We start from the raw sequence: 12,691 nt of genomic DNA on the forward strand, positions 1-12,691 counted from the left end.
TCCCGTGCTATGCGCCGCCGATCGAAATAGCTGAACCCCTTCCAGCGCGCTCCAAGCTTCCCTCCAGTAGCTCAAAAGCCGGCCGGTAGCGTGGTGTGGATATTAATGAAGATGACGGACTTGATATAACACTGTCTGAACGCGAATGTGGTGCCGACGTTGGGGCAGTTGGCGGCAGGAGGACATCTGGTTGAGGTGGAGTATCGGTAGATGGTGGCGTCGAAGAATCCGACGTCAGTAACTCAGATTCTGGTACAAGCAAAGCAGGATTAGGGAAGGTGTTATAGGTGGACCCAAGGGATGTATATCTGCGAGTTTATTGAGCACCGCACAGTGTCCATATGGAAACAACTTACCCTTCATCGTACAAACTGCAATACGGTACTTCCAGTTGCCGCAAAAACTTCCATACGTCGCTGTATGACCAGTTGATAATCGGATTAATGCGCTCATAAGATGGCCATCCTTCGTCTGTCATATTTCGGTGGGAGAGCTTTGCTAGGGAAAAGGACATAAGCGCGTTGATTGCACCGAACGCCACCAACACATACCACCATGAGGATCTGCCCGTCGTGTACCGATAAGGATGGCACTGATTTCAGGAAACTTTTGCTTGTAGATCTCTAGAGCCTGTAGCATCCCGCCGCCTGCCCTAGGCTTCGTTGGTGCCTGTTCCAGTTGTTCTGGAAGTGTAACGCTGGTTTCGACCGGCGGCTTGCAGTGGAAGAGGTCAAGATTATAGGACTTGGCGGCATCGTCGATGAACTTTTCGAGTACAGGAAAGGGTGAAGGTACAGCGATGTATATTCCATGTATCGGCTTCATAGTCTCCGACGGTCCTAGTCGCCTAGCGAGCGCACCGGCATAGAGATACAGCAGGACAGTGCCTAGCAATGATTACTTGCTGCCCAGCTCAACGACGAAGGGTACTCACAGTCCTTGCCGCCGTTGAAGCTGATTGAAATACGATCCTGCCTTGGTGACCGTCACGATTGCGGGCGCAATGAACATCAGAGGCAGCCGACGCACCCATGGGTGTCCAAGCCCTCATCGATGACCTCCAGGGCTTCCTTGACGAGCGGCGCGATAGAGTCCTCCGACGCGGCGAGCGCATATACATCGTCCGCAATCTTTCTAAAGTCCATCGACGCGAGAGGAAGGTAAAAAACACGTGCTTACTTCTTCACTTCTGCCCACCATCATGTTGAATGTCATCCTTGTTACCGGTGGTAGCGGCCTCGTTGGACAGGGTATCAAGCACGTAATCGAGACTGAGCCAGCCGAGTCTCGCTTCGGCAAGCATTCGAATGAGACTTGGATATTCGCGACGTCGAAGGAGGGTGATCTGCGGTAAGGCATACCGTACCGAATTATCATTAGGCGGTAACTGCAACTATCGCTCTTGACAGGGATCCAGAGCAGACTCGAAAGCTGTTTGAAAAGTACAAGCCAACCCATGTTATTCATCTGGCAGCAGTCGGTGAGTATTCTACTGCGCATCGATAGTATACGATGTGCTGATTCCGTATCTAGTGGGAGGCGTATTCGCCAACATGAGGAGTAACGCCAGTGCTTGTCTCTATCCTGGGTTCCTTATGCATTGACATTACCACAGGCCAGTTTCTTAAGGGACAACCTTCTCATTAACGACAATGTCCTACACACGGCCTACCTCTTCAAAGTCAAGAAAGTCGTGTCGTGTCTCTCGACCTGCGTCTTCCCAGACAAAGTTACCTACCCCTTGGATGAGACCAAGATCCACCTCGGCCCACCCCACCCTAGCAACTTTGGCTACGCTCATTCGAAACGGACAGTGGATATCATTAACCGGTCCGCCTGCTACCCGTCGACATCGATATACAATCTAATCCTCTGAAACAGTGCCTACAAGGAGCAGTACGGCTGCAACTTCACCTCTACCATCCCCACGAACGTGTTTGGCCCTCATGATAACTTGTAGGCCTCTTGCGGCATATCAGATTTCCCATCCTGATTGTTCTCAGTGATCTGGAAGACGCCCACGTTATCCCCGCTCTAATTCACAAATGCCTGCTAGCACAGAGTACGTCAAACCGTTGCGTAACACATCACCTCACCCATTGTATTGCATTCAGAGAACAACACGCCCTTCATCGTCGGTGGAACGGGAAAGCCTCTGAGACAATTTATCTACTCACACGATCTAGCCAAAATGTTCATCTGGCAGCTTCGGGAGTATGAAGATGTGGAGCCCGTCATCTTTAGCGGTTCGTATCGCCTTTTTTTTAAAGAGATTTCATAATCTGAGGGACCTTTCTAGTTGGAGAAGATGAGGAAGTTACTATCAAGGATGTCACGGACGCTATCGTGAAAGCGTTGGACTTTAAAGGCGATTACACCGTAAGTTCTCTGTCTTTCATTATCTGCACTGCGAGACGCATTTGTACAGTTCGATATTACTCGCGCAGACGGTCAATACCGTAAACCCGCTTCTAACAAGAAAGTGATCTCTCTCATGGGAGGGTTCCAGTTCACTCCTTTCCCTGAAGGTCGGTTCTACACTACCCGTATGAGATAATGTGTTACTCATCGCCTGCGATTTAAAGCCCTCGACGCAACTGTGAAGTGGTTCCTGGCAAATTATGATACCGCCAGAACAGGGTTCAAGAAGACGTCTTCGTAGATAGAATGGACAGTTTCGCATTAGAAGCATAACGGAAATCAAACAACTTCATCCAGTCACTCTGAGGGTATATGTAAGAAACAAACAACGAATGTCCAGTCCGTGGTCTAATACAGCAAGATGCCTCCTTAAGTTTTGTACAGAATAATACCTAATTTTGATCCTCCACCAAGCTTTTGACAGCCTTGAGATCCGCATTGACCATCTCCTTTACCAGAGAGTCAAAGTCAACCTTGCGCTTCCATCCCAGAACACGCTCAGCCTTTGCAGGGTTCCCAAGGAGGAGGCTATGATAACAATAATGTTAGCGAAGGTCGTATCCTAAGATCAAGGTGTACATACTCGACTTCTGCTGGACGGAAGTACTGTGGGTCCACCTTTACGACAGCCTTGCCCGTCTTCACATCGATTGCCTCTTCATCAACTCCCTGGCCAGACCATCTATATTTGATGTGAATATTAAAAAAAAGAACAAAGCAAGAGGGGCATCTCGCACTTTAGCTCAATACCAAGCGCAGCAAAAGACTTGTTAACAAACTCTCGGACAGGGTGAGTCTCCCCAGTAGCGAGAACGAAATCCTCAGGAGTAGGCTGCTGCAACATGAGCCACATCCCTTCAACGTAATCGCGCGCTATCTCAGACGTAAGAGACATATAAAAGCCGAGCATCGCGCATACACTCACCATGTCCCCAATCACGCTGAGCATCCAGGTTCCCAAGATACAAGCACGATTGCTTGCCCAGCGAAATATCAGCCGCCGCTCTCGAGATCTTCCTCGTAACGAACGTCCGGCCTCTCCGTGGGCTCTCGTGGTTGAACAGGATCCCATTGCAAGCGTACATCCCGTACGCCTCCCGGTAGTTGGTGACTATCCAGAAGGCGTAGAGTTTGGCGCATCCGTAGGGCGAACGGGGGTAGAACGGGGTTGTCTCACTTTGAGGGGACTCTACGACCTTGCCGTATAGCTCGGATGTCGACGCTTGGTAGAACCTCACATGTTTCTCGAGCCCGCATGTACGGATGGCGTCTAGCAATCTCAGGGTGCCCAGTCCGTCGACGTCGCCAGTGTATTCGGCCATTTCAAAGGAGACCTTGACGTGCGATTGGGCTCCGAGGTTGTAGACCTCTGTGGGTTGGACCTGAGCGATGATGTAGACGAGGTTGGTGCTGTCGCTGAGATCACCGTAGTGCAGCTTGAATTTGTTGGGCCCTGGAGGATGTCAAAGGGGGCAACAGAGAGTAGGATGGGGCAACATACGTTCATGCTGATCTTCGTAAAGATGGTGCAGGCGACCAGTATTGAAACTCGACGAACGACGAATGATGCCGTGCACTTGGTAGCCTTTGGAAAGGAGGAGTTCCGTTCTGTTGCCCGTCGAAAAATGAGAGAAAATTGCGAAAAATGGGATGGTACGCACAGATACGAGCCATCTTGACCAGTGATACCTGAAGCCATCCATGAATAAGCGCGCCATCCGACTGTATAGACATACCGGAAATGAGAGCAACCTTTCGCTTGCGGTACTCCTCTGCAGACGGCAATTGAGGCTTTGCGAATGGAGGGACGACGTCTACGATGGACATGATGGTGGTAGGAGGAAGAAGAGGCTAATATTAGCGCCATGTTATGTTTATTATTTTTGCTGCGGTTTACTTTTCGTTTCACAATGATCTGCTTCGATTATTATCCGCTAAGTATCCGGACTGCGTTCCTACAACGCGCTTACTGACATCACGATACAGGGACATTACAGGACAAATGCAGGGACAAATTCATGTAAAATGAGACTGTACAATACCCCATCCTACACCGATATACAGTATTCTGCGACAAAGCAACTGATGGTTCGGGCAAAATTCACCGCTTTTGGGGTCTCAACTAGAACCATCAGAGTCGGCGATTTCAGTGCTGATTCTGGTCCGTCTTTCGTCTTCACGAAGATTCGCTCCTAATTATCTACGCCGCAGATAGGCACAAATGCACGTAATTCATCTTGTCGGCGATAGAGAGTGACCTGGTGAAGGTGTCTTATCAAGGAGCTGCTTGAAGTCGATGGACTGAAAATGTTTGAAACCCGAAGCTGAAGGCCAGAACATTGAACGCTCTAGAGAAACTCCACAAGGAGAAGAGGCTAATAATGCCGCAGAATAGGATGCCGCAATGTTCTCATGTCAGTCAACAATAAAAACTGTATTTCATCGTCATCAAAGAGTCCCGTCTAGTTTTGAGTAACGTTACTGTTCAACACGAAAATTTTTCCATCAGTACCTGCCAGCGCATGAAATAATAACCAATACACCCACGCTTCCCCACAGAATAGATGCATAAATCTCGTCGAACCACAAGCTTCAAGTGATAAAATCACTACCTTTTGTCAGGCAGCCTACTGTAATAATGCAAGCGGGCTGTTATGTAACGACGCTGAAAGAATAGCACCGGGTCACCATCATATGCATGGTCCAAACGTACGGGAGAGCATCAGATTTCAGATGTAGAAACGACATTGATAGATACCTGACAGTGTGCGGAGGTAGCATGCTTTGATCATGATAATGGTATTCATGCCACTTAAGCTTAAGGCGTAAGAGCGAACGGGTACTGAACCTGGCGTGGGTTCCGCTTGTCACGCAAGATATCAGAGGATACCTCGAAGTTTAACGTTATTATACATGAAAATTCTGCAAAGCGGCTTCATACACTGTCAATAGGAAAGAATCAAGCGAGAGCGCATGGTTGTGCAACTATATAGTTCTGATAATGCTTGCGACGGCCGCTGTCTTAGGAATATTCGAAAATCTGCCGGGCCATTCGATTGATGATTTTAATTGGCCTTGGTCTTCCTCGAAATTGCTCGCCTGGTCAATATCCACGCCGCTGACAGGATACCATACGGCGGAACCAACCAGCTCAGCATCCAGCTCCACCCAACAGCCTTCTCCAATTTCTGAACAAACGCGGTAACCTGTCCTTCAAGGTTCTCCCTGGTGCTCGAGTTGTCGATCACAACGTCCGCGTACTTCACCTTGTCGCTGACAGGCAGTTGGGACGATAATCTGGCAGAGGCATCTTCTCGCGTTGAACCGTCACGCTGCATCAATCGCTCAAGTTGTATCTCCTCGGGACTAGGAAGACGAGATGAGCAGACGAAGTAGCACATCGACAGCGACATACCAGTATACCACGACGACCTGGGCGACCCACTTCCATATAGGCCCTTCAATGAGGAGCGGCACATCCAAAACACAATACTTCCGTCCACCAAGCCAGTGCTTGACCACCTCCCAGACCATCATCCGACGAATAGCAGGATGCAGAATCGCATTCAACCTCTTCCGCTTCGACTCGTCGTTGAAGACGACCGAGCCCAACTTCTTCCGGTCCAGGGATCCATCAGGGAACAACACCTCCTCTCCAAAGTGTTTGACAATTTGTTTGAGCCCTGTCGTACCAGGCTCGACGACCTTTCTGGCTATGATATCGGCGTCAACGATGGGAACGCCCTTGTCGCGCAGCAACGCAGAGACGGTTGATTTGCCAGTCGCAATGCCTCCTGTAAGTCCTACGACTGTTTCTCTGCATGAGAAGGCAATAGTTGTTACTAGTAATGGTGACCTTACCTACCCCACATGATAGTACGGTAAAGGCCAGGCTCGGTAGGCGAAGAAGTACAAAAGTCGCTGTCATATATTGAGTATATATAAAATACGTTGACGGCATTTTGTATCCGACTTTAGCTCAGTTGGAAGAGCGCGAGACTGTAATGGATACATATGATTACGTAATAAGTTTGATCTTGAGGTCGCTTGTTCGAACCAGGTAAGTTGGATTTTTCCTGGGTAGACAAAATTTCTGTGTTTTTTTCTTAACTGAGCATCGAACGAGGAACTTCAGACAATCATGTCTCGTCGTCCGTCAAATGTCGGGAAGGACAGAGAGAGAAGGGGACAGAAGAGAACTGCTTTCGATCACAAAATTCTCAATTAAATTCTCATCTAAAACTGTACCAATGAAGCTGACTCCGAACTTTGAGGTTCGAGTTTTTACATCCGTCACCTGTTTTTTTTTTTTTTTAATTCCGTTTCGTACTATGTACTAATATCCTACACGCTAGCATATGTTCGGATTATACTACTATCCAATGGTGGTTTTTCTGTGTTCAACGCTTTGTTAATCCGTAACTGGCAAGCATCACTGTGCTCATTGCGAGGCTTCTCGCAACTGTCTTCATCACCAAGTTAGTGACATAATAAGATGATGGACCGACAGCTTCTCTTCTGACTTGGTCGTCCTCTTTTCTCTCCTTTCTATGAATTCTCTTCAATGTCAATTTCCACTTCTGGGAATCTTCCGAATGTATCCTTGAATCTCCCTGTGTCGTTGAGATATGTGATGAGGTGCGGTACGTTCTTCCGGTCTGCTAAAATATGTCTGACAGTCATAGCTCTTCCACGGATGCCCATGGCATTCTGCATTACTTCGCGTTCATTACGGAATGCTGGGCAACGGATGAGGAAATGGTGTGTGGACTCGTTAGGGTGTGAACAATTGGGGCATGCAGGTGAATTGATTCGACGGATGTTGAAGAGGTGGCGGTTGAGCCCGATGTGTCCGGTACGGAGCTGCATCATGATACTGGTGATTTTGCATGGTAAGGAAGTGGCCAGTTTCCTATACCTGCGTGCAGCTCGCTGCGCAGATGCTGAGTCTATGGTTCGGAACCTGGAGAAGCGGGGTGATTTTCTCCAGGTTATATCAGCTTTTCGTTTCTGCTTTGCGTAGAACTCCCGGAGTAGCGACGTTTTATTGATTGGTACTGGTTTTCGCAGTGACGCTGGTATATACCGCTGCTCACTGACATCGCCTTGTGCTGCGGCCTTCGCTTCTTCATCTGCCGTTTCATTTCCTGCAATGCCTTGGTGCCCAGGGACCCAACGAATCTTGATTTCAATGCCCGAATGTCGCCGTAGTAGCATATCCATGCGTTGATGGAGAGTGTCGAAGATATGATGAGATGGGGCTGGTCAGATCAGTGTCGTCGCTTGGATCGCAGATGTGTTATCAATGCTGATTGATGCACTTTGCATGTTCGTCATGCCACGTATCGCTTCCATGCAGAGTATGAGGGAGATGCCTTCGCCATCATATACCTCATGTTCACTTGCTTCGCCCACCTTCATCCTCACTGTCTTTACCTTCCTCCCTCTCCGGTATACCACTGCTGCTGCTCCTATCCCATTTTCGATGCCCGATCCGTCCCCATACGCTTGCACTTCACTTCTATCTGTCCTTTCCATCATCATTGCTTCCTGCATCGATTCTGGTACCTCAACCTGGACCTTCGTCTGCCAATGTGGTGGAAACCGTGCCGCCTTGATCGTCTCTACATCATCTGGTGGCATGTTGAAGTCCCGTGCTAGTTCATGAAGTGGCGACTGGTGTCGTTTGACGTAGCATCGTGAAACCCGTCTGATGACTCTGTGCAGCGGATGTCCTGGCAGTAGGCATGCCATACGTGTCAGTGCCCGGTGTTGGTAGACCTCTACTTGTCTCTGCATAGGCAGCAGGTTGGCATGTAGATCCAGTATGTCCGCTGCTGTCGTTCTCATTGCTCCAGTTATGAGTATTGCTGCCTGCCTCTGTATTGATGATAGGCAGTTTACGACTCGAATGCTGCTCTTGCCATCCTTCCTCTTCTTTCTTGTGCGTCTCTGGGGGTTTAAAAATACGTCAGCTGCATATAGAATCCTGGGGATAGCAATAGAAATGTAAGTGAGTCTCATATTCTCTCTTGATACTCCTGAGCTGACATGAGCTAGGCGTCGGAATTGAATAACCCAATCATCTCCCTTTTTGATGGCTGCTGTGCCTTGTTCCTTCCACCGTAATCCTGCATCGATATAGACTCCCAGGAATTTTGCGACTGGCTGTGGGTGTATGGTGTATTGGCCAATTTGTACTGGTTCACCCATCACTGGTTCGCGTTGCTTGGAGGTCATGTTGGGCTTGGGTAGGGGGTCTCTTGTTTTCGGTGTGAAGTCTACGAGTTGGAACTTCTCCATACCATATTCGCAGTTATGGTTTTTCGCCCATTCCAGGATCCCTCCCTGGCGCTCCATGATATCTTTGATTTTCTGGTGGGTTGCCGCAAAAGTCTTTCCCCACACTAGGATTGCCTTGTCATCAATGAAGAGGAAGCTTTCTTCGGTCTTCTGCAGGCATCGCAGCACGCTAGAGTTGTATATGATATACAAAATCTGTGATAACGGATCACCTTGGTCGAGCCCGTTAGTAACTTCGAAGATGATTGATTTGAAGTCGTCAAACGTGAGTATCGTTTTATGCCCGCTCAGCCGTCGATGTAACCATTCGGTATACTGCTTGGGTATACCCAGCATTAGCATTTCGTGTATGAGCATGTCCACATCAACGCTCGGAAAGGCTCCTTTCACATCAAGAAATAGAATGGTGACTACATTACCTTTACGCCATGCATCTTTGATTGAAGATACCATTAGATGCACTGAGTCTGTTGTACATCGACCCGGACGGCCGCCAAAGTGTCTGTCTGGTAGTATACCCAGATACTCGCACCACGTTACCAGGTCCTGATTGAGAGTGGCGTGGAGGCCACGTCCCCAACCGTTTGATAGTATGATCAGCCTGTGCGCATTTGGGTCCTCGTAGTTTGGTTTTCCGGGCTTGCGAAGGATAATGGTGTTCGTCGCACTTAGGTCATGAGGGTATACACCTGTGGTGAATGTTGCTCTGTATATCGGACCTATATGAGGGGCAAGTAAGTCGGCGCAGTGTAACAGTACACAATTGGGCACAGTGCCCGGCTTAGTGGCCTTCAGTGGTTTCATACGTCTAAAAGCTCTTTCGACCTGCTCATCTGTTATGAGCTGGAACTTCCATGCTGGTGGTGGATATTCGGTATTAGTGGGGACGCTTGAGTTAGCTGGTTTGGGTGGGAAAAATGCTGCTCGGAAGATGTCGCTCTTTTCCGAGTTATCCTGGATTCGTCGTGTTGTTCCTCCTCCTTCTTTGACAACGAAGTCTGGTACCTGTGATCTCCCGCCATCTGTTGATGGTTGTGATATGAAGCTGCATATCTCCCATATGCTGCTTCCGCTCACATTTTCCAGCCATTCTGTCCAACACCTCGTTTTGGACCTATCCATCATCTCTGCATATGCATTCCATGCTTGTCGTTTCTCCTTGTGTATCGGGTGGTCTGTGAACATTCTGTATTGGTGCGCCTTCCTCTGAATCTTCCGTAGTTGTTTGCGAAGGATTGTTAGCTCATCCGTCCACCAGCGCTTTGTATATGGACTGGGTTTTGTCCACGGCATGTATAGTTCTATGACGTCCTGTACTACCTGGTCTATATCGTTTAGCGCCTTGTACATCTGTGCTGTTGTTTCGATTTCTCGAGGGGGTGGTAGGGCATCTAGCTTCTCCCCCAGTTTTGTGTAGAATTTCTTCCAATCTACTTTGCGGAAGTTCCGTCATGGCTCAAAGCTGTTCCGTGGGGGGGAGATATCGATGGTGGAGAGGATAGGGAAGTGATCTGTACGTGGTGGTTGTGCTGCATGGTCGACAATGCATTTAGTAAATGCTGGCAGGAGCTCATCAGAGCAGAATACGTTGTCAACTCGTGTGTAGTTTCCGGTGGAGAAGGCTCGTAATGTTGGTACGAGTGCTGGTAGTGGCATCTTGAGGCGGTGGTGACCTACTATTTGCAGTAGGTGCTCTGCGTGTTCCAGAGCTTGATCTGTGAAAAGGTGAGAGTTGTGCGGTTCATCCCATAACGGGTGGTGCGCGTTGAAGTCCCCCGCACAGATGAAGCGGTATGGGAGGCCTCGTTCATCACGCCGTTTGGCAGTATATTCTCTGAAAAGTTTGTCAATAGTTTCCCAGATTGCTGTGGAACCACCGTCGCTATAGACATTGACGATGATTATGGATTCCGCTGGCGCTCGCAAATTGATGGCAACAGCATCTTGGGTAATCAATGGTATGCTAGACCAAGAGTTAGTAGAGACGGCTCGATTAACAAGGGTTACCGCCCTCGTCTGTGAGGGATCCTGATTATGTCCTGTTGGATACACAGTTATCCAGCCTTGTGTAGCTCTGGACTTTCCCTGTTTGCTGATGTACGGCTCCTGCACCAGTATCATGTCGTCGTCTTGATGGATTTGGTGTATGAGACATGAGTGTGCTGTGAGGGATTTGTTGACATTGAGTTGGTATAGCTTCAGTGGTTTGTGGTCTGCAGTATTAGTATTTTCGGGGCTCAGCATAGGTCTACAGGCGGTGTGTGAGCTCGTTGTTCCTCATTCGTTTCTGTGGTCCCTCCTTGAGGAATCTCCCCGTCTTCCTCTTGGTATGATCTCCTCGTAGATGATGCTGCACTTGTCGATCTGGCTTGTGATTGACTCGCTGTGAAGTATTGGTTGAGCATTGGTTGCTGGTATTTGTCGGATGTGAGCGGGATGTTATTGGGGTTTGTACGTCGGGTCTTGGTTTGTTTTGTGCTTCCACCATCTCGGCGATTCCTTGTTGGGTGGGACGAGATGTTGACACTTCCAAGTGATGTTGCTGTGGCATCGTTTTGAGAGCTCGCTGCTCGCCTTATCCCTTTGTTCAGCAGCTTTTGTGGGTGCTCAGACTCTGCTCGTTTTTGAACATCACTGGACACCCATGTCATGGGGTCCTCAGTAACGAAGTACTTATACTTCGCTTCAGGGTATCGACTGCGGATGGTATCAGTGGCCCTAATGAATGAGGGGCATGAATTCCGATCCACAGCCCCGTGGCCTGATGTTTTGCAGTTTACACAGTGGAATTTCTTCCGGTCTGTGACTGTGCATTCCTTGGTTGCATGGCCACCTGTACATCGCCCGCATTTCGTGGTATTAGGGCAGTTCTTCGCGTTGTGGTTCCGGGGTAGGTCAGAGCAATTGATGCATCGGGATGTGTCTGGTAGCTCCTTGTTGGCTTGGAGCTCCTTCCCTTCTATGATGATGCCATGCTGTATCACTTTGTTCGCTTGACTTCTAGAGTCAAAACCTATAATCAAGTGAGCTTCTCGCTGTCCTTCGTGGTGAAACTCCGCAGGTTTGAGGAATTTCACACTGCGGATGGTCCCGCTGTTTAGTCCACTGCTGTTTTCTATACCTTGCCATGTTTCAGTGTTCTTCACGTCAATTGTGGTCAGAGCAAATGGAACTACAACATTGTTCAGCTGTAGACTTATGTCGGTGTCTTCCCCAGCTGCCTGATTTATCAGGCTTGGTACCCCAGGCTTGCGTAGCCATGCCGCTGCATCGTCGGAGTTGAAGACGTACATCACTCCTCCACTTGCAAGTTTTCGTGATCCAACGACTCTGTGTTCCTCTGGGGCAATGATCAAGTCTCCATCAACTGTAGTCATTGCCAGGGAGAGAGCTTTATTGATGTCGGTGACCAGGTCTTTCTTGCTGGACTTGGTCATTGCAGACTTTGCGGTTTCTGTCAGCGGCTTCACAATGACGCGTCGATCTGCAATTTTGGCTTTTGCAACAACGTCTGCATGACGTGGGTCTGCGAATGGGCTTGGTCTGGTGACTACATCAGCGTATGATGCCGTGTGGGGCTGGGAGTTGGGCAGGAGTGGTGGTCGTGGTCGTGTTGCTTCAGTTTGGATGTCAGCTGCTGCTGCCTGGATGTCCGATACATTCTTTTTGAGCTCTTGGAGCTGTTCCTCGATGGTTATGCTGTATGCCTTCTGTGTATCAACAGTGGATTTAATGTTGTTAGTATTTTCCTGCAGGGTTTTGAAGTTCTCCTTCATCAGTCCCGCAATCGTTAGCGCATCCTGGCGAGCTCTGTATTCATCTAGGTCCAACCAAGCTTCCAACATTTCAACCATGTTAAGAATCACGCGAATCTGTTTCGCGGTAACCGATTTCGTCGCTTTTAGTTCCGTTTTGGCCATGTGTCGTAGAACGGCCATGACATCGTATATGGCACTCACTGTTGTGC

The 12,691-nt window shown here is 48.8% G+C and overlaps 6 protein-coding genes and 1 non-coding gene across 7 annotated transcripts; 2 read left to right on the plus strand and 5 right to left on the minus strand.

Moving 5' to 3' along the window:
* Window positions 1–7: 7 nt before the first annotated feature.
* On the minus strand, window positions 8–1,145 carry EV420DRAFT_1615874 (uncharacterized protein; the record flags this gene model as incomplete). Its single annotated transcript, XM_060475077.1, has 5 exons — window positions 8–308; window positions 357–498; window positions 552–887; window positions 935–975; window positions 1,030–1,145. 5 exons carry the CDS (start codon window positions 1,143–1,145, stop codon window positions 8–10), a joined length of 936 nt encoding a protein of 311 aa, XP_060338873.1.
* Window positions 1,146–1,170: 25 nt separating this feature from the next.
* EV420DRAFT_1492393 (uncharacterized protein) lies at window positions 1,171–2,723 on the plus strand. Its single transcript, XM_060470742.1, has 10 exons — window positions 1,171–1,350; window positions 1,410–1,480; window positions 1,534–1,565; window positions 1,616–1,830; window positions 1,882–1,956; window positions 2,004–2,062; window positions 2,115–2,246; window positions 2,300–2,379; window positions 2,429–2,528; window positions 2,586–2,723. The coding sequence occupies exons 1-10, from the start codon at window positions 1,202–1,204 to the stop codon at window positions 2,660–2,662; spliced, it is 990 nt and encodes a 329-aa protein (XP_060338874.1). The 5' UTR covers window positions 1,171–1,201; the 3' UTR covers window positions 2,663–2,723.
* EV420DRAFT_1492396 (GDP-mannose 4,6-dehydratase) lies at window positions 2,724–4,284 on the minus strand. Its single transcript, XM_060470743.1, has 7 exons — window positions 4,158–4,284; window positions 4,083–4,110; window positions 3,923–4,029; window positions 3,347–3,874; window positions 3,159–3,294; window positions 3,005–3,103; window positions 2,724–2,949 (listed from the first exon to the last, which is right to left on the minus strand). Exons 1-7 carry the CDS (start codon window positions 4,246–4,248, stop codon window positions 2,814–2,816), a joined length of 1,125 nt encoding a protein of 374 aa, XP_060338875.1. The 5' UTR covers window positions 4,249–4,284; the 3' UTR covers window positions 2,724–2,813.
* Window positions 4,285–5,084: 800 nt separating this feature from the next.
* EV420DRAFT_7515 (CoaE-domain-containing protein) lies at window positions 5,085–6,318 on the minus strand. Its single transcript, XM_060483339.1, has 3 exons — window positions 6,287–6,318; window positions 5,837–6,230; window positions 5,085–5,787 (listed from the first exon to the last, which is right to left on the minus strand). The coding sequence occupies exons 1-3, from the start codon at window positions 6,291–6,293 to the stop codon at window positions 5,487–5,489; spliced, it is 702 nt and encodes a 233-aa protein (XP_060338876.1). The 5' UTR covers window positions 6,294–6,318; the 3' UTR covers window positions 5,085–5,486.
* Window positions 6,319–6,389: 71 nt separating this feature from the next.
* Window positions 6,390–6,491, plus strand: EV420DRAFT_t2. Its single transcript has one exon. It is a non-coding gene; the product is annotated as a tRNA-Tyr (tRNA).
* A 4,063-nt stretch (window positions 6,492–10,554) lies between these two features.
* Window positions 10,555–10,839, minus strand: EV420DRAFT_1253164 (uncharacterized protein; the record flags this gene model as incomplete). The annotated part of the gene is made up of 1 exon (XM_060466750.1): window positions 10,555–10,839. A coding segment is annotated over one exon (285 nt), but the record flags the coding sequence as incomplete, so codon positions are not given.
* Window positions 10,840–11,366: 527 nt separating this feature from the next.
* On the minus strand, window positions 11,367–11,939 carry EV420DRAFT_1256537 (uncharacterized protein; the record flags this gene model as incomplete). The annotated part of the gene is made up of 1 exon (XM_060466779.1): window positions 11,367–11,939. A coding segment is annotated over one exon (573 nt), but the record flags the coding sequence as incomplete, so codon positions are not given.
* Window positions 11,940–12,691: the final 752 nt, after the last annotated feature.

This window comes from Desarmillaria tabescens, assembly GCF_030435595.1.
Source record: "Desarmillaria tabescens strain CCBAS 213 chromosome Unknown EV420scaffold_1, whole genome shotgun sequence".
NCBI lineage: Eukaryota > Fungi > Basidiomycota > Agaricomycetes > Agaricales > Physalacriaceae > Desarmillaria > Desarmillaria tabescens.